At 40.1% G+C, this 25,401-nt stretch overlaps 1 protein-coding gene across 7 annotated transcripts in view; it reads left to right on the top strand.

The window, feature by feature from the left end:
• MTMR7 (myotubularin related protein 7) overlaps nucleotides 1-25,401 on the top strand; it is a 72,181-nt gene that overhangs the window by 24,827 nt on the left and 21,953 nt on the right. For 2 of the 7 annotated variants that reach the window (XM_061584180.1, XM_061584179.1), the window contains 5 exons: nucleotides 4,023-4,145; nucleotides 10,447-10,609; nucleotides 21,844-22,001; nucleotides 22,770-22,898; nucleotides 24,570-24,704. In XM_061584180.1, the coding sequence (XP_061440164.1) occupies nucleotides 4,023-4,145; nucleotides 10,447-10,609; nucleotides 21,844-22,001; nucleotides 22,770-22,898; nucleotides 24,570-24,704 (708 nt within the window). Of the gene's footprint in view, nucleotides 1-4,022; nucleotides 4,146-10,446; nucleotides 10,610-19,407; nucleotides 19,489-21,843; nucleotides 22,002-22,769; nucleotides 22,899-24,569; nucleotides 24,705-25,401 lie in introns of those variants that run through there. The other 5 variants (XM_061584183.1, XM_061584181.1, XM_061584182.1 and 2 more) reach the window with 5 other exon arrangements.

Genomic DNA, 25,401 nt, shown 5'->3' with positions numbered 1-25,401 from the left:
ATAATCTCTCTTCCCCATCTCTCAGCCCCCATTTCAATTATATTCCTGCTTATGACCTTCAAAATTAGTGATTCCCCTCTCTCTTGGCAAAACACATGCCAAGGGAGGGGGAGGATCATGCTACCCATAGTGCTGCAGAGAGAGTGACAACTGCCACTTCAAATCAGGCAAGCATGTTTGTCCTGATTGTGCACCCTACCTGAAAGATAGCTAAAATGAGAGCATTTTGCTATGGAGGAAAGGGGATCCCTGTTTCATCTCTGTCTAAATACAGAGAATTAGCACTGCAATATATATTCTCCCTCAATTGTATGTTAAACATTAAAATGCAGCAGAACTCTAATCTTCCTTTCTTGTTGGTTGAAAAAGATATTGTTCCCCTGTTAACCTTTACAGAGAGTTAATCTCAAAGAGGGAAGCCTCCATCACGAAGTCAAAGTGCATGTGGGAGGCAAGTGAGGCCATGTGCTCTTCCTGCCCCAATACTGCTTTCTGCGTTGGGCAGAAGATTGGAACAGTGTTTGGGAAATTGCTCCTATGGAAGAATTAATGTACCAGATAACCTTATCAAGAGGTGTGGTCAAGCCTGATACTTTTCTAGCAAAAAGGCAGTTATTTGTTATCTTTTGTAAACAGTGTCTGTCATAAAGCTTTCTTCTCAATATAACATATTTGTAGATTGATCTAATTCACCCTTCCCTAACCTGGTGCCCTCCTTATGCTTTGGACTATAAATCCCATCATCCCTGATTATTAATCATGCTGGCTCAATCTGAAGGGAGTTGTAGCTCAAAACATCTGGAGGGCACCAGGTTGGGAAAGTCCAGTCTAATTAATATGTAGGCTGGTCATGTGTGTGATTTGTTCTTTATTCATGCATTTTTTATCCATCTTAAGGTCTCTTTCCTATTACTGTTCTCTTCCCCTCTTAATTTTTTTCCTGTTGTCAAATGAAGTTGTAAACCACCCTCCTCCTACCTAGTTCTCCCCCTCCTGCTGCCCCATGATGTTTGGGGTTACAACCACCATCAGCCCCAACCAGCGTGGCCAATAGTCTGGGATGGTGAGAGTTGTAGTCCAAAACATCTGGAGAGCATCAAGCTAGGGAAGGCTGTTGTAAATAACGTTGTAAAAAAGAGTTTATGCCACCAGAAGAAGAAGAAGATGATGAAGAAGAAGAAGATGATGATGATGATTCTGTCTGTTTTTGCTTTTAGTTTGTGGCTGGATGATTGTGTGCATTTCTCCAGCCACGTACAGGTTTTTCAGTTATGACATGCACCTGTAAACATTGGGTTGGATCCAGAGTAAGCTAACAGAGCTTATATCTCATTGATGTTAGTGCTTATCCAGAGTCAGCTACTGGAACTTGCATCCTGTTGATTTCAGCAGAAACTAAATTAAACAAACTTATTCTGGATCCAGCCCATTGCTTTTTTTGAGCATTTGGCATCTGGTGGCTGATAACTATCTGGCTATGGGTTGGAAGCTGGCTGGCATGTCTTGAGTATTTAAGTGGTTTTCCCACTTCCAGGGTTTTCACATACAGAGTGGCTTGTAAACTGGCCATTATTGTCTGCCCATACCTGCCCAGAAGGTGGTGAGAATATAATCTGCGTGCAGAAATGGTTACACATCACTTCATGCGTTGGGGACACTTTTTGATTCTTTGCTACAAAATCTAACATGGTAGCAATCTGAGTTAGTCCCTGAGGTGCAGCAAGCATGAGCTCAGCAGGTAAATCTACATAATAAGAGTCTCTCTCTCTCTTTTTTAAAAGCTGACCATGCGTTAGTACAGGAGTGGGAAACCTATTTAAGCCAAGGGCGACATTCTCTTCTGGGCAATCTTCCAAGGGCCATGTGTTAGTGTTGGGCAGGGCTAGAGGCAGAAGTGGATGGAGCAATGAATGTTATCTTTGTGCAATAGGCTAGCGTTTACCTATTGCATACTTCCTGTGTCCTCCATCCAGGCAAGCAAGAAACATTATCAGAGTTCAAGGACACTTTCTAGCCAGGCAGAAACACTCAAGGAGGGGGCAAAGGAGGGCTGGTAAGGGGTGTGGCCTAGGGAAGGGGTTGTGGCTGTGGAGGGCATATAGCCTGGAGAGAGTCCTGAGGGCCAGACAGAAAGGCCTGGAGGATCGCATTTGGCCCTCAGAGCTGAAGTTCCTCATCCCTGTGTAAGGATTAAGGTTGCAAAATGTAATCCCTAGGTTTAATCAGCTAAAGCATTTGTCTTTTGAATTTTTTTTTAGTGATTCTCAATAAACGTTCAGCACAAATATATAGAACATAGTTAAGAGCAATGTGTTTCCTGTAGTTCTCTTCTATTTCAGTGTATCCTCCTTCATCAGTCTAATTTCCTTCATCCATTGAAGGAGGTGCTATTCTTCCCAAGTTCCTAATTGCATACCTTATAAAAACAGTGTGTTGTTTTTTAAATCTTTTTTTTAATCCTCTGGATTCTCATATTTGCTTTGTAAGTTTTTCAGTGAGTGCTGCTTGCTGCACTTATCCATACTGGTCATTTTTCTCCAGCTAAGTCATGATTGCTATTGAACCATGTCTTCAGTGCAAACTTTGTTCTTTTCGATGCGGCTCCTATTGGCCTAAATTCTTTGATGATCTGGTACTGAGTTCCCTCAAGGGTGAATTTGGAGCTGACATAGCACAAAATTCTCCACTGGGAATGATGAGAGATGCACAAAAATAGCTCCAAGAGGCCAAGATTGCTAGAAAATCTGTGTCTTCAAAGTGGTTTAGCTCTCTGCTTTATGCAGCCAGCTCTTGACATAGGTCATGTAAGAACTAGCCAAGAAAGCAGTGAATCACTATACTTTTTTTAAAAAAGAAAGTGAGTCATGTCCTCTAGTTCTACTCTTAACTCATTTGTTAGCAAAACAGATACTCAGTAGAGAAAAGGGATAAACCTGTATATATGCAAGAGAATGTGGCTCAAATGAAGCCACAAAGTATGCATAGATCTATTTGGTTAGCTTGGCAGGAGTTACTTTTAGCTTGTTCAAATCCCCACCTACCTTGAGCTCTGAAAAAGCTTATTTAAATGTGATAATCCTTTGAATCTATTTGTAGTTATGTTATGAATAATTGTTAATTATCTAGCTGCTTTGTTTCTTGTGATGTGGTAGAGATGCAATTTATGTTAGTGGATTTGTGATTTATGTATAGCTATTTTTTTCTTTTCTCTTTTAGAATGGTCTTTATTTAACTACAGTTCTGATATGTGCTAGCTTATAGTGCAGATATGGATATACCACATCCTTAATATGTTTATTTTAAAATAAAATAAAAGGTCATTAGGAAATATGGGTGTACCTGCTATAAGGTGCTCCATGGAATCTTGAATTATGTCTCATCCAGTCAACTACAAGCAGCCTCTGATTAGGCAAAACAATGCCTTTACCAATCAGATAGCTTGTTGGTATTTTTTTTTAATGGCTATTGATAGTTTTATTGAGATTGTCACAATTTTATTTTACAAAGTACAAAAGGTTCTGCCTACTTAGTTGAATAGGAAGTGTGACTTTAAATGATAAAGAACAAAGGACCCAGGCATGCAATTTGAACATGTAATTTTATTATGTATGTTTGTTTTAAAACTACTGCTTTTATTTATAGTTTGATACATTTTTAGGATGATTTGTTCTTGTTTTGTTTGTATTAGTATTTTTAATTAATGTTTTATGTTGTTTCATGGAAGCCCCAGAGGTTTTTGTTGATTAAGTGGCATGTACATCTTGTCAAATAAATAAAATAAAATAAATAAATTGGAATGTAAAATCTAAAATAAAGAGGTTTCATTCTATGTTCTGTGTCTTCCAATCTCTTTGATCTTGCCACTTTTAAATGAAGCAGTGGAGAAAGATTGCAGTGTAAGATGATTATAGTATCTCTTAACATAAAATCTATTGATTAGAATTTTCTAGAAAATATCTATAAAAGTATTCGTCATCATCATCATTATTAACATTGATATGTCCCCTCTCTGTTTTTTTTAGGTGGAAAATGTCCATTTAATTGATGGAATATCTTCCAAAAGAGCTGCATTAGGGACTCTGTATCTAACAGCCACTCATGTTATCTTTGTAGAAAATGAGTCTGACACTCGTAAAGAAACGTGGGTATGACAATTTGAATATTATGGTTATTTATTTATTTATTTATTTATTTATTTTGTATCCCGCCCTTCGTCCCAGCAGGAGCCCAGTGAATGGTTATGTGAATGTAATCTGCACAACTCTTGTTTTATTTTCATAACTATAAAATTCTTTTACCTTATTCTGTTAAGCGATCCAGAATTTCTAGCCTTCCTCAATTCACACGATATAATTAGCGTACAAGAGACCTGGTTCAAATACTCTCCTCTACTAAATGGGTACTCTGTCTACCATCTACCTGCCCAGTCCTTAGATAAAGAGAAAGGCAGGACAAAAGGGGGTTTGGCAATATTTATCTCTACCACGCTGACGGCCCAACATAAGGAACTACCATCTTTGGCAAATACAGCAATGGCAATACTTTTAACTTTTAAAACTTTGTCCATTGTGATTATCAACGTTTATATGCCACCCTCAAACGTGAGATGACAGCTGGATCTGCGCTGGGGAGCACTGAACGATTACATAACAGATCTTGAATATACCTTCCCAAATGCGGAACTAATTTTGACTTGCGATTTCAACGCCAGGACCGGTGCCACTGCTGACTCGCTCTTTGTTTCTAACCTATGGCAAGGAGAACAATTTGAACATTATGTTCCTGTATATGATAGAGTCTCGAAGGACGCTAAGATAAACTATGGGGGGATTTGTCTTGCTCGATTAGTGGGCAGCCACGAGCTGATAATACTAAATGGTTATAGGTACTTCGTTGGAAGTGGGGAATACACTTTTATTTCCTCTCGCGGAAGTAGTGTGGTAGATTACATTATAATAACAAACCAACTATTGAGGCTAATAACCGAATTCGGAGTGGGCACTAGTCAAAATAGCGACCACCTCCCCCTCACTCTCTCATGTCATATTCCTGAATCAATCCGTCTAAATTCAGAATATCATCCCACCTTGAACAATATTTACTTAACACATAAAAAAATGATCTGGACAGATAATTTATGTTCCAGATAGCTATCTTTCTTAAATCCTCATGGGCTATGGATATCCACGAACGGTTCGTGCAAGACAACAATCTACACACATGTTTTACCTATTATGGGCAATTACTTGCACACATAACTACTATTTTGACCCCTAAAATTACTAGAGACAGGCGGAATCTAAGTTCCAACCCCAGATGGTTTGATAGTGAATGTTTAGTGCTTAAACGTGAGTTGAGGAGTATATACTTACAATACCGCCTATCTAACGCTGAATCCCTTCCCATGGACTATTATGTTATAAAAAGGAAATACAAATTGATTTTGAGCACTAAGAAAAGACAGGCCATTCGGGATGAATGGAAGCAGCTCATTCATGCGGCTAGATCCAAGGACTAAAAAAAATTTGGTCCATTATTTCTGCTGCTGGAAGATTTACCACCTACTCCTTTTGCAATATCCCCCCCCCATAGGTGGGAAAAATACTTTAAGGATCTCTATGAAACCAACGGCGTCACCAACATCGACCCCATTATCACTCCTGATTTCACTAATCTCCCACATTGGCCTCCTGTTACGAGGAGGGAAATAACTGATCTAATTGCAAGGCTTAAATCATCTAAAGCCCCCGGCCCAGACAATATTCCCCCGGAACTATTGAAAAACTTCCCCGAGTGGTGGGCTCCAATTCTTTGTAGTATTTTTACCAAAATAAATAACACTGGTTACTTCCCCAAGGCTTGGCAAGAGGCAATAGTTGTGCCTATATACAAAAAGGGAGACAGAGAGGACCCATCCAACTACAGACCAATCAGCCTACTTTCTGTAATAGGCAAGCTATATACATCCTATCTAAAAACAAAACTTACCAGCTGGATGGAAGGAGAAAGTATACTAGGTGATGAACAGGCTGGATTTAGGAAAGGTAGATCTGTTCTAGATCACTGCCTTCTCCTAAACCACCTTGCAGAGAAATATATGACACATAGTGGCAATGGTCTATATGTGGCATTTGTGGATCTGAAGTCCGCGTTTGACTCCATCCCAAGAGGAATCCTTTGGAGCAAACTAGCACGATCTACTATAGATAAAAGGTTATTCTTTTTAATTCATAACCTTCACCAAAATACCTCCTTACGACTCCGTTGTGGAAAGGAGGGAGGCTTAACGAACCTGATCCTTGTTAATAAGGGGGTAAGACAAGGATGCACGTTAGCTCCTCTCTTATTCAATTTATTTTTTTATTTTTTTTCAATAATTTTTATTCAGATTTTCATAAAACATACAAGACAAAATCATAAAACATTCAAAGACAAAAAACAAAATCAAAAATAGTTAAACAAAAAGAAAAAAAGAAAAAAAAAACAAAAATAAAAAATAAAGAGTAAAATATTGACTTCCCATTTGTCAAAGATCAAATCAGTTATAAGTCTATAATATATAGCAATCCTGTCTCTTAAGTCATATTATAAAATCACTTTCCTCCAGTAGTTATCTTACTTAATCATCAAATCTCATAAACATTACTTTATTCTTTCCACAAAAAGTCAAAGAGAGGTTTCAATTCTTTAAGAAATATATCTATCAATTTTTTTTTCCAGATAAGCATATCGATTAATCCATCTCATTACTAATTATGATAATCTTATTGTCATAACCATAGTCAAAATAAACATTTCAATTAATCCATCACATCAGAATCTGTTAAGTTCAGTAATTTCAGTAGCCATTGTTCTATTATCTCTATTAGTTCCATTTTCCATCTTCCATCTTCAGTAGTCTTGTTAAGTCCAGTAATTTCAATATCCAATCTTCCATTATCAGTATTCCATAATAATCTTGCTGTCAAAGCCATAGTCATATAGTAAGAGTCTGATGGGAATTACCTCTATCCCAAATATTTTCTTGCCATCCATTCTGAATAGGTTGCTGAAATACTGCTGTAAAATCATATCTCTGTTCTTTTTTTCAAAATACACTGGGTCATCTCTTAAAAGTTTTTCCATTGTCACATGGCTGCAGTTAATTCCATAGATTTTCTCTATATTGGGCTCCATCACATCATTCCAGTCCAGAAGATAATCCATGCCATTGATAACTTTATCTCTAGAATCTTCATTAATTTCTTCAGAGATAACATTGAGTTCCAAACAATAGATTTTATTTCTAAAGTCCATAGACTCCAAATCTTGTTCCTGTTCCACGTTTGTTCCAATCTCCGGGATCTCCTCTCTCACAGGGACCCCTATTCCAGTCTCCAGGGTCTCCTCTCTCACAGGGACCCCTGTTCCAATCTCCGGGGTCTCCTCTCTCACAGGGACCCCTTCCAGGGTCACCTCTCTCACAGGGACCCTTATATCTTTAATCTCCTGCTTCATTTTACTCAATTCAATTTTCGTTATCTCAATCTCATCCATTATTTTCTGAAACATAGTTATTTCCAGATTCTCAGCCACTTTCTTAATTGCCATTTTAAAAGAAAAATATAGGAAAACCACTTCTTATTTCAGCAACAATTGGGTTAATACTCCAAACTTGGTGACATCACAGTATAAACAGAGCAGACAGTCTTATCTCTCCAATAGTTAAGTAAACAAAATGCAGTTCCCAGGATCGAAACAATTAATGGCAGTCGTCAAGAAACAGATTCGTCAAAATAAAATAGACCAAAAAGAGAGTAGTCTCAAAACAGTATAATATTTTTCAAAATAAAAATCTGGAATAGAAATCCCTCTTCTGTGTGTATCTTTAGAATGCAAATCCAGGACAGCTTTTTGCAACAAAAACAGAGATAAGCTATTAATTAGTGCGTAGCAGAGAGAAGTTACGGCTCCCCAGTGAGATGTCAAAAACCGATCAATCTGGCAAATCTCTTTTAAACAGCAACAATTTAAGTCAAGTAAAAGAAAAATATAGAAAGAAGGGTGCTTGCCTGTTAGTGCGTTCTCTCTTAGAAGATAAGATGAACGTTCGCTTTAACAGATAGAGCTTGCTGTTGAAAATCCGTCCCACCTTCGTCGGCTGGACCTCGTCCCATAAATTAATGAGATCTGGTCGTCCCAACAAAAATAGGCTTTGAGGTTAATCTCTTCGTTTCTCCCTACCCGGGAGAAGTTTAATCAGTCAAAAAAAAAGAAAAAACTGACTGATATATCTGAATAAGCTTCTTTTGAGGCAGGAGCCCGTCTCAAAAGCAGGCACAGGCTAAGTCACCCTTCCCGGAAGTCTTATTCAATTTATTTTTGAACGATCTTAAATCAATCTGTATATCTCAGGATCATCATATGCCTAAAATAGCGAATCATTTGTGTCCTCTCCTCCTATATGCTGCTGCTGCTGCTCTCCTGTCTCTCTCGAAGATTGGACTAAAAAGGTTAATACGAGCCTTCATGGCCTACTGCACTCAGAATCATTTCACTATAAATTACCAAAAAACCAAAATTTTAGTTTTTTCAAGATGCCGTCATACAGGCACTTGGATAGTTAATGGACAGCATATCGCCTTAGTGTCACAATTCAAATACTTAGGCATTACTTTTCACTCATCCCTGAATTGGGCTACCCATATAAAATTTGCTGTTATGCTTGCACGCAATAATGTTAAAAAAATTCTCCGCTTTTTCTATCATAAAGGAGGAAGATACTTACCAGCAATAATACAGGTATTTAAAACAAAAATCATACCTCAATTATTATTTGGAACGCAACTCTGGATTCAGGCATTTAATCCCACAATTGAATCGGTCCTTTCCGTCTTTTTGCGTCAGATTCTGGGTCTCCCAAGATGTGTTCCGGCGGCTGCCCTCAGACTCGAAGCTGGTTTGCCTTCTATTGAATGCCATGCGTGGCAGCTCGCTTTAAATTTCTGGGCCAGAGTATCGTATGATACACCGCCGGGGTATTTAACCCATATCTGGAGAGATACGCATACCTCAAGCTGGAACAACAATATTAGGAATAAACTTAATATGATAGGTTTATCTTTTGAATATCTTTCATCCCAAACCTTACTCTCGGCCAAACTTGCCATTCGCACACGGCTTAAAGATATTAACTTTCAATCAGCCATCACAGAGGCTACAAAAACCTGTTCACCCATACATTTTCAGCTGAAATTTGAACCTTTTAAGCATGCTCCGTATCTAGACTTCCTTGAGGTTCCAAATCTTCGCTCAGCTTTCACCAGGGCCAGATTTAATTCCCTTCACTCAGCAATACTCCTGGGGAGATACAAGCGGATCCCTTATGACCAACGCTTGTGTCCATGTGGGAAAGATACTGTTGAATCACTTGTTCATGTTATTTTAAACTGCCCCATGTATGATTTCATACGTTCTAAATTTTTACTGAACATATTGCAAAGCATTCCTCTGATGACCCCTGATAACAAAATACGTTTTCTTGTTTCAGGAAACAATAGAGGAATTACATTGAGAGTTGCTAATTTCATATATGCAGCTCAACAAATTCGTTCTAAGATTCCTTAGGATAATTATTTTTACATTTTTATATTCCATGTATTTCTGAAAGACAATAGTAATGTTTTACCTTATTCTTCTGTATCTTATGTTCTTAACAAGATGGGTCTATGACCGCAAAATAAATAAATAAAAAAAACTATAAAATGCACTACAAATGTCTAATGAATAACGTCAGTGGGGGTGGGCATCTCTGTGAATCCATGCTCATGTGTACTTTTTGCTCATAGTTTCTTCCATTGATCTTTAAAAGGGGACGGGGGCTCAGATTATGTGTATGTATAAGGAATTGCTGGACCAGGTCAAATGAATTTAAGGCGATTGTTGACAAGTGTGCCAGAGAAAGTTCAGAACCAAAGAACGCATGAAACTGCCTTATCCTGAGTTAGGCCATTGGTCCATCTATGTCGGGACTGTCTATGCTGACTAGCAGTGGCTCTCCAGGGTTTCAGGCAGGGGTCTCTTCCAGCTTCTACCTATAGAGATCAGGGACTGAATCTGGGACCTTTTGCATGCAACGCAGATGCTCTACCAAACAGAGTCACACTCCTTCCCCTTGAGCCATTGCCTTCCTCCTACCCATTTCAGACTAGAAATGGAATGCACTCTGTAGGCTTCAGCTCTCTATTGTGAGGAGTTCACTGCCGTGCTGATGGAGAGGCCATCTCTCCAGAATTACTGGTTTGGTTTCTTATGCTTTGTAACAGCATATTGCCCAGTGCGTTGCTCTCTCTTTCATGTTGAATGTTAAGTGCATTAACATGCATGGTAGAAGTGGACTGAGTGGTATTCTTTTATAGTTGCACATTTTGTGTTGCTGCTCATGTTGACCTTGTTCCTCCTTTTCAGGTTCTTCACAGTCAAATCTCTTCTATCGAGAAACAGGCTACAACTGCAACTGGTTGCCCTTTGCTGATTCGCTGCAAGAACTTCCAGAACATTCAGTTCATCATGCCTCAAGAAAGAGATTGCCATGATGTCTACATATCTTTAATACGCCTGGCACGCCCAGGTATGGAATGGAAGGAGATACACCTAAATACAAACTGGCAATTGGCCTGATTAAATGCTCTGTCACAGACACTGTTTTTTTTTTGGGGGGGGGGGAGTTAGAAAAGAAAACCTGACTAGAAATACTTATGATGCTATTTCACCAGAAGTAGAATCAAAGCAGTTTTTGTCTACTGTCTTTCAAAAGGCTTCCTCTTGTCCAATACTACACCTGTGAAAAAGGCATCCATAAATCTGCTTTCAGCATTTGATGGTCATCCCATTCATCTTTCCTCTCTTCAGCCATTCACAATCAAGTTATTTTGCTCACAACTCTTGGGCCATTACTCCACTATTTTCTGCTTGCAATGAAGACTCCACAGCCTGTTCTGAAAGCCTTCCTTTTACTCTAGCTTTTTTCCATGGCTTCATTAATCTTTTAATATCAATTATCATATTTACACAGATGACTTGTAACTTTATTTCTCTTCCCCTTGATCTGTCTTACACTAATCAGCATTTCTTCCTGTCTTACTCCACTGTTTCATCTTCAGTGTTCTCTCTCAGTGGCATTGTTTGTATGTCACTGAAAACCATAGTATAACTAAACTATGGGTTAAGGGAGAATGCACAGCATGCTAATGCATGCTGCTAAAATCGTGGGTGCTTTGCTTCACCCCCACTCCTACTGCTGCACTGCTGGGAGTTAAGCCATGGTTTGGCTTAGCATTCCATCTGAACCCGGGCTTGCAGTTTGTAACTCTCATACAAATAATCATCGCCATCATTTATTTGTATGCTGCCTTTCCATAGCAGCTATGTTATGAGCAGTAAGCTGAAAACAAAGCTGTGGCAGGAGTGGAGAAGGAATGAAGCACTCATGTTTTTAGCTGTGTGCATCAGCGCTCTGAGTGTTCACCTTTAAACCATAGTTTAGTTTGACTTTGGTTTAAAGTGAAGGGCAAACCAGGCCATTGTTTAAACCAGAGTCTCTAAGACTGAGGGCTCATCTACATGGGAGCATTTTTCAGTAGCAAATACACTGCTTTTATCTTTGTTATTACTTTGCACCGTCCACAGTTGCTGCTCAGTGGCAGCTGCAAATTTGGTTTTTTTGCATTCACACAATGGGTGTTCCTTTATCAAGGATCAAACACACTGTTTCCTAGTGATTCCTCCCTCTGATTTTGTATTTACACTCCCTCCAATTACTAGGGAACTGAGCATGACCCCCTCCTCCAAAAGCCACAGTGCAACCTGGGAAAGAAAGTGCTAGTAATACTGAAGCTGAAGGGACATTATTGCTGCTTCTTTGTATGTATAATTCAGAGCCGTCAACTTCACAGTATCTTCAGTTTGTTTAGGCTGCAGAGAGTGAACCCTGTTGTGAAGCTGATGGCTCTGCGGATTTACATTCAATCGCAAAATACAGTTACATGCTAGCAAAGCAAATGATCAGGCACCTCTTGTCTGCTGATGCTGAAGGCACTGGCTTTGGTTGTCACTCTCCCCCCCCCTTTTTTTCTCTCTCTGTGCCTCCCTTCTCCTGTTAGCTAATATTTTATCTCCCCCAGCAAACAGCACTCTAGTCAGTTTCTTAGCCACATTAGTACAGCAAATAGAAAGCAAAGGCATCAGTTCAATGTAATATTTGCAGCAGTTTTTTTAAAAAGCAGATCCTGGTGTTGGGGAACAGCCGTAGAACCTCACAGCATAAAGTTTGGTTCGCAGTAGATGGCAAATGTGGAAACTACCCCAGGATGAACAGAGCATGTAATTCTATTGCTTTGTGTATACAATGTTACAGATTTGTGCAAATTACAAGGCACTGACAGAAAAAATAACAAGGTTGCTCTTCTGAATACAGCTATTGGAAGTTGTTGGATAAACCACAGGAAATAAAATGGAATTCACAGGAGGAATAGTGGGCGGGGAAAGGGGAGTAGCAGAGAGTGACAATTCATCCTCCCACCAAAAAGAATTGGAGCAAAGCTTCAGCAACCACTAAAGAAATGGAGTTGAGACTTTTTTTCTCTACTTTTCATATTATCAGCGGATTGTGTTAGTACGGATTTACAGGGGGAAAACTGCATTATAGCTTCTGTTGGCCGGTAATGTCATGTGAACGATATAAATTAAAAGGAGATGTGTATAGCAGCAAACACACACTAAACCACCGTGTAGATGACCCCTGAGATACATTTGTATCCATTTGTACCTGTACATGTGTCCACTTAAATCCTTTTCTCCCCTTCCGTTCCCCCTCTCCTCGAGTTTGTAACTTGAGGGTTTCACTCTTCTCTCCCTTTCATTCTCTCCATAGCTAAGTCTTTTTTCAGTTTGAACTTCTTCAAAAGCATGTTCGTTTTTTTCCATTCTGCAGCAAAAAACATTAGTTCACCCCTTTTTCTTTTTGTTGTACCAATTTCTCTGCTACATCCTCTCTTCTCTTTTGAGCTCTGTTGCCTGTCTGTTGCCTGTTCTACTTCTTGCACTTTCCTCATCGATCCACTATAATGTTATTTTTATTGGCTTCCTTCCCCTTGTCATTATCTTTTTAAACTTCTTTTTGTTTAGAAGTTTACTTTTTTCTTCCTCTCCGTTTTATCTTGCTTTACTTCTGTCTCTTTATGCTTCTGCTTCTCTGAAACTCTGTTAATATCAAGAGTTTCATCTTTAATCTTGCATCTTCATCTTTTTCTCTTTCTCCTGTAGTACCAACTCCTGTGGAATGCCCTGCCCTTTTGCTCAGATCTTTTGAAGGCATGTCCGAAGATCTGGCCTATTTATTTACTTGAACCTCCCTCCCCCTTGTCTTACTAGATTGTAAACCTGCAGACTGTGCCTGAATTTAATTTTGGAATAGTACTAAGATGTTTTTATAAACATTCAGAGGAGAAGCTGCGCTAGTCTGTTGCAGCAAAACAAGCAAATACTCTAGATTGGAAAAAGTGCAATGATGGGCAGTCAATATGATCAAGGGGCTGGAGCCATTCCCCTACCAAAAAAATGTTATGAAGTTTGGGGCTGTTTAGTTAAGAAAAAAGTGAATAATGGGGAGACATGATAGAAATGTGTAAAATTATGCATGGTATGGTGAAAGTGGATAGAGAAGTTTCTCTCATACTACTAGAATACAGGGTCATCCAGTGAAGCTGAACATTGGGAATTCATAACAAACAAAGGAAAGTACTTCTTCACGCAGGACATAGTTGAACTATGGAACTGGATGGTCTTAAGAGGAAATTTAACAAATTCCTGGAGGACAAGGCTGTCAATGGCTACTAGACGTAATGGTGATTTATTGCCTCTTGTATCAGAGACAGTATATTTCTAGATACACTTTGCTGGGGATCACAAGTGGGGGAGAGTGGTGCTGTGCTCATGTCTTGCTTATGGGGCTTCCTGTAGGCATCTGGTTTGACTCTGTGAGAACAGGATGCTGGACTAGATGGGCCGCTGGCCTGATCCAGCAGGGCTCTTCTTATGTTTTAGTATAGTGGCACCTTTATTTGTCTTTAAGGTCACATAAGACTCTCTGAGATATAGATAATGATATACATATAAAAATAGATATTATTAAGTGGTGAATGTTGGGTACAGATCATGACAGGGCAGCCTGGGCTTTTAGAACAGACACCACATGTAGTCATTTATTTTTAATCTGTCATGCACAGGGATGGAAATATCTGTCAATTTCAGTTTCTCTCAGTTTTTTGTTGTTCCAGCCTTAAGACAGTTTGCCCTATTTCCACATCAGTTTGCAAACTTTTTAAAAAAAGATTCTGAAAGAAAATTTGAATGTATTTTTGTGTGCATTTCTCGTGTGCATTTAGCAAGCACTTTTCCCTAATGTAATACATTTTTGTACATTATTTTTTTCTAATGTTTACATCTTCCCCTAATATATGCTTTTGTACATTTTTTTTGTTGGAGAACTGCGTCACATAATTTGGAGAAGTGCATGAACGATAGCTGTGTTTTCAGTTCACATACTGGTTTGAGAAGTATAGATTTGGTAGATTTGCATTAAAATGCAAACTGGTGAATTTCTCTCCCATGTTTAGTCATACACAGCTGCCTTTAGTGACTGCCAGGAAGGTAACCAAGAGGCAGAAAACTATAGAGGTGTGAATCTAAGGTTGGGGACTGATGAGGTGCCTTGCAGGATCAGGCTAAGGTCAGTCAAGTCCAGTATTCTGCTTTCAAGCAATGGTCAGCCAGATGCCTCTGGACCAAGGATGGCCAAACTGCGGCTCGCGAGCCACATGCAGCTCTTTGACATACAATGTGCGGCTCTTTGACATATAATTTTTTTAGAAGTACAATATCTCAGAGAGGTCAGGTCTCCTGCTTCCTTGGTACATTCACTATAGCTGCCCAATGTCCTGATAGAAATATCTGTTGGCTATAGGTACGTTCTTAAACCACAAGGTTTTTTGCCTATTAGTGAATACTATTATAAGGGAGAGAAAGGGGGCAAATCCCTTTATCCATGCTCTACATAACTTGAACTGGAGGAGGTTCCACTCTAGTGTCACTTGCAAGGATGAGACAATTGCCATGGTTGAATAGACCATGTAGAGGTCTAAAGAAATGCAGATAGGAAGAATCTGAAATAAGTAGATGGCTCACCAGGGCTGTGAACCTATGGAAAACAAGGATGTGGGAAGATTTTAACTTCTTCCATAGAAGTTGTGATTGGTGGTTATTACAACTCCCTACTATGTTTCCCGTCCAGGGCTAACTGTGTCAAGCACTTCTAAAAACCTGTGCCAATGAACAAGCTTTGCACCTCACACTTTGTAACTGAACTGTTGATAAAATTTTAAGTTGAAACCAGGATGTGTTTGTTCTAATATGATCTGTCTGTGAGAGCTTCTAGCCAGTGGTGTGAGCAGGTGTAATGGATGTCTTTAATGCATGTTTTGGACACTGGTGAACAAATACATGTCAAAATTGCAGCCAAATCTTTCTACTTAAGATAATTCCTGCCCAGGTTAAATATAACAATTGTACATAAACAAATGGAACTATACACATAAGCTCATGCCATGACAATAAACAGATGGAAAGAGAAAAACCTGAGTTCCAGAACATGTGTTTGATCCCTGTCCTCATCTATTTTTGAATTGTGATTTAATGTTCTGAAAATGTATGGATTAATTTGTTCTCTATATGCTGCACTCAGTTTATATTATATAGGCTTACTAGTTATATCAACTTGCACACTCCAATCCAGCTCTGTTGTTGTTGTTATGTGCCTTCAAGTCGATTACGACTCATGACGACCCTATGAATCAGTGACCTCCAAGAGCATCTGTTATAAACCTCCCTGTTCAGATCTTGTAAGTTCAAGTCTGTGGCTTCCTTTATGGAATCAATCCATCTCGTTTGGTCTTCCTCTTCTTCTACTCCCTTCTGTTTTCCCAGCATTATTGTCTTTTCTAGTAAATCATGTCTTCACATTATGTGTCTAAAGTATGATGACCTTAGTTTCATCATTTTAGCTTCTAGTGATAGTTCTGGTTTTATTTGGTCTAACACCCAATTTTTCTCTTTTTTGCAGTCCATGGTATGTGCAACGCTCTCCTCCAACACCACATTTCAAAGGAGTTGATCTTTCTCTTATCCACTTTTTTCACTGTCCAACTTTCACAGCCATACATAGAGATCAGGATACCATGGTTTAATGATCCTGATTTTAGTGTTCAGTGATACATCTTTGCATTTGAGGATCTTTTCTAGTTCTCTCATAGCTGCCCTCCCCAGTCCTAGCCTTCTTCTGATTTCTTGACTATTGTCTCCATTTTGGTTAATGACTGTGCCAAGGTATTGATAATCCTTGACAAGTTCAAAGTCCTCATTGTCAACTTTAAAGTTACATAACTGTTCTGTTCTCATTACTTTAGTCTTCTTGAGCTTTCCTCTTTAACTTTTATCGGCATTTGCTTCAAATCATTATTAGTATGGTATCGTCTGCATATCTTAAATTATTGATACTTTTCCCTCCAATTTTCACACCTTCATCTTGGTCCAATCCCACTTTCTATATGATATGTTCTGAGTATAGATTAAACAAATAGGGTGATAAAATGCACCCCTATCTCACACCGTTTCCTTGGTTCATCCTTCTCACATTCCATGTTCCTATTGTGTGCATCGTACAAGTCCAGACTCTCCTTTTGCATCTGTGTGCATCAGCCTCTGGGCTTCCTTTTGGTTTGACCCAGCTGCGTCATTAGTCACAGCGCTACTCGTACTTGTCCTTTGTTCTTCCCCAGTAGCTCGGTGAGTGCCTTCTGACCTGGGGGGGTTGTCTCATCTTTCAGCACTATCTCATGTTGCATTTTGGATACTCTGTTCACTCTGTTTACGTGGTAACAGGCATTCAGAGGTGGTTTACCATTCCCTTCCTCTGAGTTTGGATGCATCTTAGTCTGGTGTCTCAGCTTTGACCATTCCGCCTTGGGTGCCCTTGCTAGGAATCTAGCCTCTTGGTCTAGCCTCCTGATGGCATTGCTCTCAGCATCTTCAACCCGCTCAAACACCCTCACCATGTTAAGGTGTGCATCCTAGAGGGGGAATCCAGCGCTAGCCCCATTTAAAAGGGGGCATTAGTGCTGTGCTAGAATATGATTGGAGATTCGAATGTGGATTCCCATTGAAAGCAATGTAGTGAAGTAAGATTTTCCAGAGGGGTTGGCTTGTTAATCTGTTGCAGCAAATATAATACAAAGTCTTGGGGTTACTTTTTCTTAGGTACTAGGATTTAGTGGTGCAGTTTGTTAGCACTGGAGCTGAATGGTAGCAGAAGTTGACCTGAAACAGAACCTCTGTTGAAGGAGCACACTTTACCCTGGATGCAATCACACCAAGACTCTGGCTTTAAGAAAACAACAAACCAGCATCTATTAAAAGAAATACACATTGATAGAAAAGACTACAGTAGAGATGCAACAAAGCATGCTTGCTCCTGCATCTCAAGGGAAGAGAGATTCCACCAATTATGCTGCCCGACAAGATCGGCCACACAGGGCCTTCTCTCAATCCCGCCAACAAAAACAGCCAGATTGGCGGGTACAAGAGAGAGGGCGTTCTCAGTGGCGGCCCCCACTCTTTGGAACTCCCTCCCACAAGATCTCCGGCACGCCTCTTCCCTAAATGTGTTTCGGAAAGCCTTAAAGACCTGGCTCTTTCAGCAGGCCTTCGGGGTATCTGGGGAGGGTTAATTGTTATAACTGAAATGCCTCCTGCCCAGTTTTAATATTGTTGCTGCAGATGTGTTGTTTTTTATGTTGTATTACTGTATTTTATCAATTGTATTTTAACAATTTTGTAAGTCGCCTAGAGTGGCCATTGGCCAGATAGGCAACAAAGAAATTAAATTTATTATTATTATTATTATTATTATTATTATTATTATTATTATTATTATTATTATTATTATTATTATTATTATTATTATCTTAAAATGGTCTCCTCTCCAAGGGAAGAGTGGAAAAAGAGAGAGAAGGAGCAGAAAGTGAGGCCAGCAAATTTTATAGTATCACTGGAAGGTAGATCAACACAGATTAGAAGGAAAAGGACAGTCTAGGAAGCATAGAGTTTCCTTTCTCTGTCTGCTGTTTCCCATGCAGACATACCAGCCTTCTGCACCCTAACTCTCCCAACACAGTTATGCAATTGTGGACTTGTGTTCTAATGGTTTGATTGGAGGAGGGTCTCTTTAGATCAGCCTTTCCCAACCGGTGTGCCTCCAGATGTTGTTGGACCACAACTCCCATCAGCCTCAGCCATTGGCAATGCTGGCTGAGGCTGATGGGAGTTGTGGTCCAACAACATCTGGAGGCACACTGGTTGGGAAAGGCTGCTTTAGATGGTAACATGTGTTACATCACTTCCTTCAAAATGTGGTAAGCCAAACCCAGAGCTTGGAAAAGTTACTTTTTTGAACTACAACTCCCATCAGCCCAATCCAGTGAAACTGGAAGACCCACTGCATAGTGGACATGATGTACATGAGCTATCTGTTACTGTGTGTGTCAAGCTGGTTTTATGTGACAGATTTATTCCTTCTCCTGCTAATCCTGTCAGTGTGTTTAGGTTGATAGTTATCATCCAGGCAGCACAGTTAATATTTGCAGATGTTTAGCATGTCAGCATGCCTTTTGCATGCACAAGCACTGCACTCACTGGAGAAAGACAACACCTAAAAGAGCCTTAGGACTTGCACTGAGCAGTGAGTTGAACTGGATGACCTCTGAGGTCCCTTCCTACTCTATGATTTCTATATTAAGAAAACTGTTACCCCTGACATGGCAAGTACTTAATCACTGCAGAACCTGATTGAAACTCATCTTTTTGAAGCCACGTGGGGGAAGGCATAATGCTTCAGTGTTTGTTGCAAGCATCTGGTTATAGAGGGCTTAACTGTTGCAAGAGCATTTATTTGCTTTGGGTTTATTTCTCCCTGCAATCTTGTTAGTTGTGAGCATTTTATGGGACATAAGTTCATAAAACTTTAGGGAAGGAAGGAACTGGAAGGTCATCTGGGAGTGGTACCTTGCCTTGAAGCAAGGCTCCCCACCCTGCCCCCAGTGACAACATTCTTAAGAGATTAGCACTAACATCCAGCTAATAGTTTGCTGCTGTTGGAGAACAGGAGGGACCAAAACTGTACTCCCTTAAGCAGAAATCTGACACCAAACTTTAATTGGTCACCTCTGAACCCTCTGTTTGCTTCTGGATCCGCCTCAGCTGCGGTAGGGTTCAGAGTTGACCAATGGTATTTTGGTGTTAGATTTCTGCTGGAAGACCTAGCTGTAATTTACTAAGCCACTTCCTGAGGACAACAGGGTAACTACGTCAGTCCTCCTGGACATACAAAAATTGGCTAAGGTGCCCTTTCCCTTATTTCATTGTAACAGAATGTGAGATAGACACTCACTCACTTTGTCTCTTAAGGACAAAGGAAAGAGAAGTAGCAGCAGCTTCTTCAGCCGCAGCCCGCCAAAGGGGCTGTGCAAGTAGTGCAGAAAGGAAGATGTTGTACGCTGAAGTTAAATTGTGGAAATAAAACTTTGAGAAAAGTTAGCAGTAGTAAAGTAAGGATAATAGAATTATAGTGCCTTATACCATCAACTTAATTAGGGCTGTTATATCCATCCATTGATGGTTATAACTGACTTGTCAGAATACTTTTATTCAAAATGGTTGAATTATGGCTATTTTTAGAAATGTGTTTTCGGTTGCTATATCTTCAGCTGCATACATTTAAAGCACATGACTTCCCCCAAAGAATCCTGTGTACTGTAGTTTGTTAAGGGTCCCGGGAATTGTAGCTCTGTGAGGGGTAAACTACAGTTCCCAAGTTTCTTTGGGAGAAGTCGTGTACTTTAAATGTATGGAGTGTATGCAGCCTTCTTTTGTTATGGTACTGGCATATGATTGTTCTTTTAATTTATTTCATCTTGTTGCACATCTTCTGTTGCTGAATCAAAGGTGACTCATAAATGTTTTAGATGAATTATAGTTAACCAACTCTTTCTTGTTCAACTGTGTTCAAATATTTCATCGTCAAGAATGCTGATGTCATCTAAGAACAAAAGCAGAAGTGGATATTTTTTGTATTGGCATTTGCCTGGTTCATTGACCAATTTTTTTTTTTTTTTTACAGTCCAAATGCCCGACCATAGATATGCAGAGCAATTCTATAGAGGGGTGTGTATGAGGCTCCAGGGCAGAGTTGTGTCCACTTCATGTACCCTGCTGGCTTGATGTGAACGGGGTGTTTGATGGGGGTGGCTTTTTCTCATTTCCCCTGCACAATGTATTTGGTTTCCCTCTGCAGGGCTTATGTAGGTTTTGGCCCTGTGGGCATGTTGGAGAACAAGGGGACTTTGGATCCTATCCCAACATGCCTCAGCAGTTGGAGACAGTATGCCTCAGTTGCTGGGAATCACAAGTGGGTAGATGGCTGTTGTGCTGGCTTCTGAAACATCTAAAATGGAGTCCCAGGTTTCGTGGGTGAGGGCTTGAGCCGGCAATTAATGTAAGAAGATCTCCTAAACGCTGAACCCGGCCATTGGTGCCGACCCAAGGGTTACTCTAGGGATGTGCTAAAATTCTGCCCAGTTCAAATTTAGTACCAATTTTTCCATTAATTTGCTTATTCTAAATGATTGAGGATCAGATTTTAATACTGCGAATTTCTGCAGATATTTTTTAAAAAGGACTTTAAAAAAATCCACCTCTAAAACATCAATTGTAAGAATGATAATTTATTGATATTTCCTTTTAAAATGTTGATATTTCCTTCAAAATACCGATATTTTTAAACATCCGCATTTCCTTCAAAATATCAGTATTTCCTTTTAAAATATCAATATTAATATCAATATCTTTTCCGAGCGAAAAAAACACAGATTGGTAAAAGCAGCGGCTAGCAGATACAGAACAAACTCGAATTGATGCTAGCCTGTTAGGTTGAAGAAATGATTTCAAACTGGCCCTGGCCGATAGGTCCCATCCCTAGGTTATAGATAGGCATCTAGTTGGCCACTGTTAGAAAAGGATGCTGGACTAAATGGGCCATTGGCCTGATCCAGCAGGGGTCTTCTTATGACTTTCCACACACACCTTTACTGCTGACAGAACACAGCCAGTGAAAAATAAACACCTGCAAGAGTTTCTGCAGGCATATCAGGGGCAACTCTGAGGGCACAGGTGCTGTTCTCTCCGTGGAGTGGCACTTAAGCATGTATGATGGCAGCCCAATCCACTTAGTGTCAGAAGGAGAAAAATGGAGCAAGCATGGCACATCTCACCAGTGGTCCTCAGGACTGATTTATCCTAGATAACTTAAGCGAATGTGTTAGGTGACAGGCTGCTACAGGATGATGAAGAATAGAAAAAGAAAACTGACTAAAATACAGGAGCAAAAAGCACAATTCTTAACATTAGACACACTCCTTGCCTGCCCTCCCAATCAGGGAAAAGTTTAGCTGTCTGCAAAGTTTGGCTATAAAGCATCTGGACAGACAGAGTACAGAGTTTGTTTGAAATCTCTTCTAGATTATTCATGTACACAAGTGAAGTACTTCTAACAAATGGCAAGCTTTATTTTTATATAATCTGTGAAAAATGTGACAGCTATCCTAACTAAGCAAGTAAAAGTTGATACTTGTGATGCAATAATAATAATTCAAATGGATAAATAGTATCTGTCTTTTCTTTTCTTTTTCTTTCCTTCAGTGAAATATGAAGAGTTGTACTGTTTTTCCTTCAACCCAAAATTAAACAAAGAAGAGCGAGAACAGGGCTGGAATCTGATAAACTTGAAGGAAGAGTATAATCGGATGGGGGTTCCAAATAAGTACTGGCAGATCAGTGATGTCAATAGGGATTATCAAGTGAGTTGCTGCCACCAAAAGTGTGGTCTGTGGCCTAAATTATTTGTTATGAGGAACACAAAGGACAGTGGTGACCATGTATCTTCCCTGCAGCTCGCTGGTAATATAATGGCCCAGTAAAGGCGTAAAGGTTGTGACTCAATAAATCATGGTTTATTGCGATGTGTGCTCATGCAGCTGGCTTTTGGGCTTATAGCCTGGGAGAACATGGACACATAGTTTGTCTTTTGGCTATAAACCATAATTTATTAAATCAAGATTGTGGTGTCTGAACTAGGCCATATTTTAAAGAAGATGTGCAATATCATGATTTCATCATGCTGAGTTTCCCTGCCCTCCACCTTGCTCTATTGGCTGCTACTTTGGGGAATAAAGGGAACTTTTTTCAGTGATATTATGCCATGCTGTATTTTTAACATGATGTTACCAGGGGAACATGGAAAGGAGATTTGTGGCTGCTGGTTTTGGTGGTGCATCAGAGCATGGAAAAACATACAGTTCTGAATCGTAGATCACTCTCTCTCTACAGATTAGCCCACAGTTTAGCTGAATTGTTAATCTTGGGACATGGAATTTGTATTTTTTGGTGAGATGGTACAAACTTCAAAACTTTGCTTAGCTGTTTTTTTGCTCAGCCTTCTTAAGTGTACTGAGAACAGAGATGGGTCATTGAAGCCCTTTGAAATAATCTTTAGGCAAATGTTCTAAAATGTCATGCCATGTTCTGCTTCAAGAAACTCCGTTTTGTTTCCTTCTGCTTTTGGACAGGTGTGCGACTCTTACCCCACTGAAGTGTATGTGCCCAAATCAGCCACTGCCCATATCATTGTGGGAAGCTCTAAATTCCGTAGTCGGAGGCGTTTCCCAGCACTTTCATATTACTACAAGCAGAACAGTGTAAGTGTGGGACTGAAAATTTTGATAATTTAATTCACTTGGTCTGATTTTTGATTTTAAAATAATAAAAAACGATGAAGGGCAAATGGTAATTCCACAAAACATCTCCCAGTGCCAACATCAATCTTTCACTATTTGGATTTCACTACTTCTGTGGCAGTATAACTGCATTACTTACCTGTCAATACCGAGGATGCTCTGATGTATGAGATAAGGAGGAAAGGTAGTGCCTGCCACCCACAACTTTCATAAATATTAGTACTGAAAATAGTTCAGAGGATTTTTTAAAAATTGTTTCCAATTAATCAGGGGCAGATTAATCAAATTTTCAAATTAATCAACAAAATTGCAGCCCTACTTCCAGGAGTGATGACTGGTCTAGCAATCAGTGGGTCATCTGAGTATGTTATGAGGCCAAACTGCAACCCTGCAAGCTATCATTTGGAAAGTTCACAGGGGCAGTCAAAATGGCAGCTTGTGCTTGTGACAAATTATTCCTATAGCGAGCTTGCCACAAGTATCAAGCAGTCCAGGCAGAGAGGGGAAAAAGTGCCCAGACATGAGCCATGGCTATGTTCACTTGGCCCTCAGTTTACTGAAGAAAACCATCAGTCAACTGAGGGGAGAGATGGGGAACCTTTGGCCTGTGGGCCTCATTAGGCCCACCCAGCCTCCCAGATTAGCCCACGAGGCTGTTTTGGCCAAGCCATGCCCACCTACCCTACACCTGACATTATATATGATGTTGGATATGAAGCTGACCATCTGGTGGTGCCTATAAACCTTCTTGTGCAGCGCTTCCCAAACCCTGACTATCAATTGATTGTTGGCATTTGGGAAGCGCTGTGCATGTTTTTTTTTGCCCACCTATCAAACTTAGCCTGTGTGTGTGGAGATAAGGATCCCGCAAACTGGCTGGATCCTATACCTTCCCTATGACTTAGGGCTAGCTGGCATGACTGTTTTTAGTTGGTCTGCCAGTTGTCATCAAGATGAGCACGGAGTCTGCAATCATCTGGCTGAGTGTTTCATTCTGAGCATCTTGCCACCACCATAGACCCCTTTAGAGTTTTCTCTGGCAATATGGTGACTTGTTTTCATGGAGAAAGTATCAGAGGACCATTTGTGGCACACCCACTAATATACAGCTTGCCACACTAAAATGGTCACAGGAATTGGCCCTTCATTGGCAGCTTACCATTCAGCCTCCATCTGAGTTACATAAACTGAAAATAAAGTCAGAAGAATGGTGGAAGTTACCTTTACCAATATCTAGAGTGCTGTCTGTCAACTAATTTTAACAGGGGCATATTTTGATTTGAGCAGCTTCTGATTACTTTCTTATCCCCACATTTTAACCCTCTCTGGCTCTGTGTGAACACCATTGGAGGGTTTGGCAGGTGGTTGTTGTTGCTGTTGTTATTGCATTTATATCCAGCGTTACCTCCAAGAAGCTCAAGGTGGCATACAAACATGGTTCAAAATGGGGGAGATATGCTGGGGGCAAAAGGAGAAGCTCCAGAGAGCCTTATTGGACTTCTAGGCTTCATCGTAATCTAGGGTACATTTTACTTCTCAAACAGCTGGGGCTTGTTTCCTATTTCCAGATGGTAAGTTCCACTTGGCCATGTGAAATCTAAGTGTTTCTGTCTCTGTTTTGTTTTCACACAGGCTTCCATATGCAGGAGTAGCCAGCCTCTGTCGGGCTTCAGTGCCCGATGCCTCGAAGACGAACAGATGCTTCAGTCAATCAGAAAGGCCAATCCAGGAAGTGATTTCATCTATGTTGTTGATACACGGCCTAAAGTAAGAGGATTCATGCTCTAGGGGTGTGTGGTGTATGGAGTGTGGTTAAGGCTGTGTATGGCCTGGAATGCCCCAGAAGATCTACAACAGGGTGCCTGTAAAAGGATATCAAAGGTCCTTAGAGTGAATTACATAGCACTGGATTGCGCTGAAATGCCTTGTGAGGCTGTTGCTATAAATCTCAGAAGACAGAAATATGGTTTTACTTAGTCCTTTTGTTGCAAGTGCTCTGGATACAGAAGCAGTGAACATATGAGATCTCCAATTACTGTTTTAAGATTGTGTTTTAAAATAAATGTGTTGCTGAAGCACTGGAACCAGAAGGTGTTACAAAGTCTCTGGCTTGGTCATTACCTCTTACCTCAGTCATTCTTGCTGTGGTATTACCTGAAAGCCATATTCAGGTTGGGGAGAAGCTGCTTCCCCATGGAGCATTTGGGAGTTAATGTAGGGAGGAGTAGACTTGGGGACTGAGCTGCTATCCTGTCTGCTTTCACTGGGGTCTTGTCCAGGCTTCCCACTTATATAAGCATGAGGGCCATGTCTCCTAGTCAATCAGAACGTGTTGGATGCATTTCCAGGCAGGCATGAAATCCTACCTGATAGCTGCATGTTGGGACTACATGACATCCAGGTGAACAGAGTGCTCCCAAATGGTCTTGCCCAGTACAAGGGTCCCTATGTTAGAGAGATTATG

This window comes from Rhineura floridana, chromosome 9, assembly GCF_030035675.1.
Source record: "Rhineura floridana isolate rRhiFlo1 chromosome 9, rRhiFlo1.hap2, whole genome shotgun sequence".
Lineage (NCBI taxonomy): Eukaryota > Metazoa > Chordata > Lepidosauria > Squamata > Rhineuridae > Rhineura > Rhineura floridana.
Note: the sequence above shows the minus strand (reverse complement) of the source record. Positions and strands in the feature narration are given on the sequence as shown.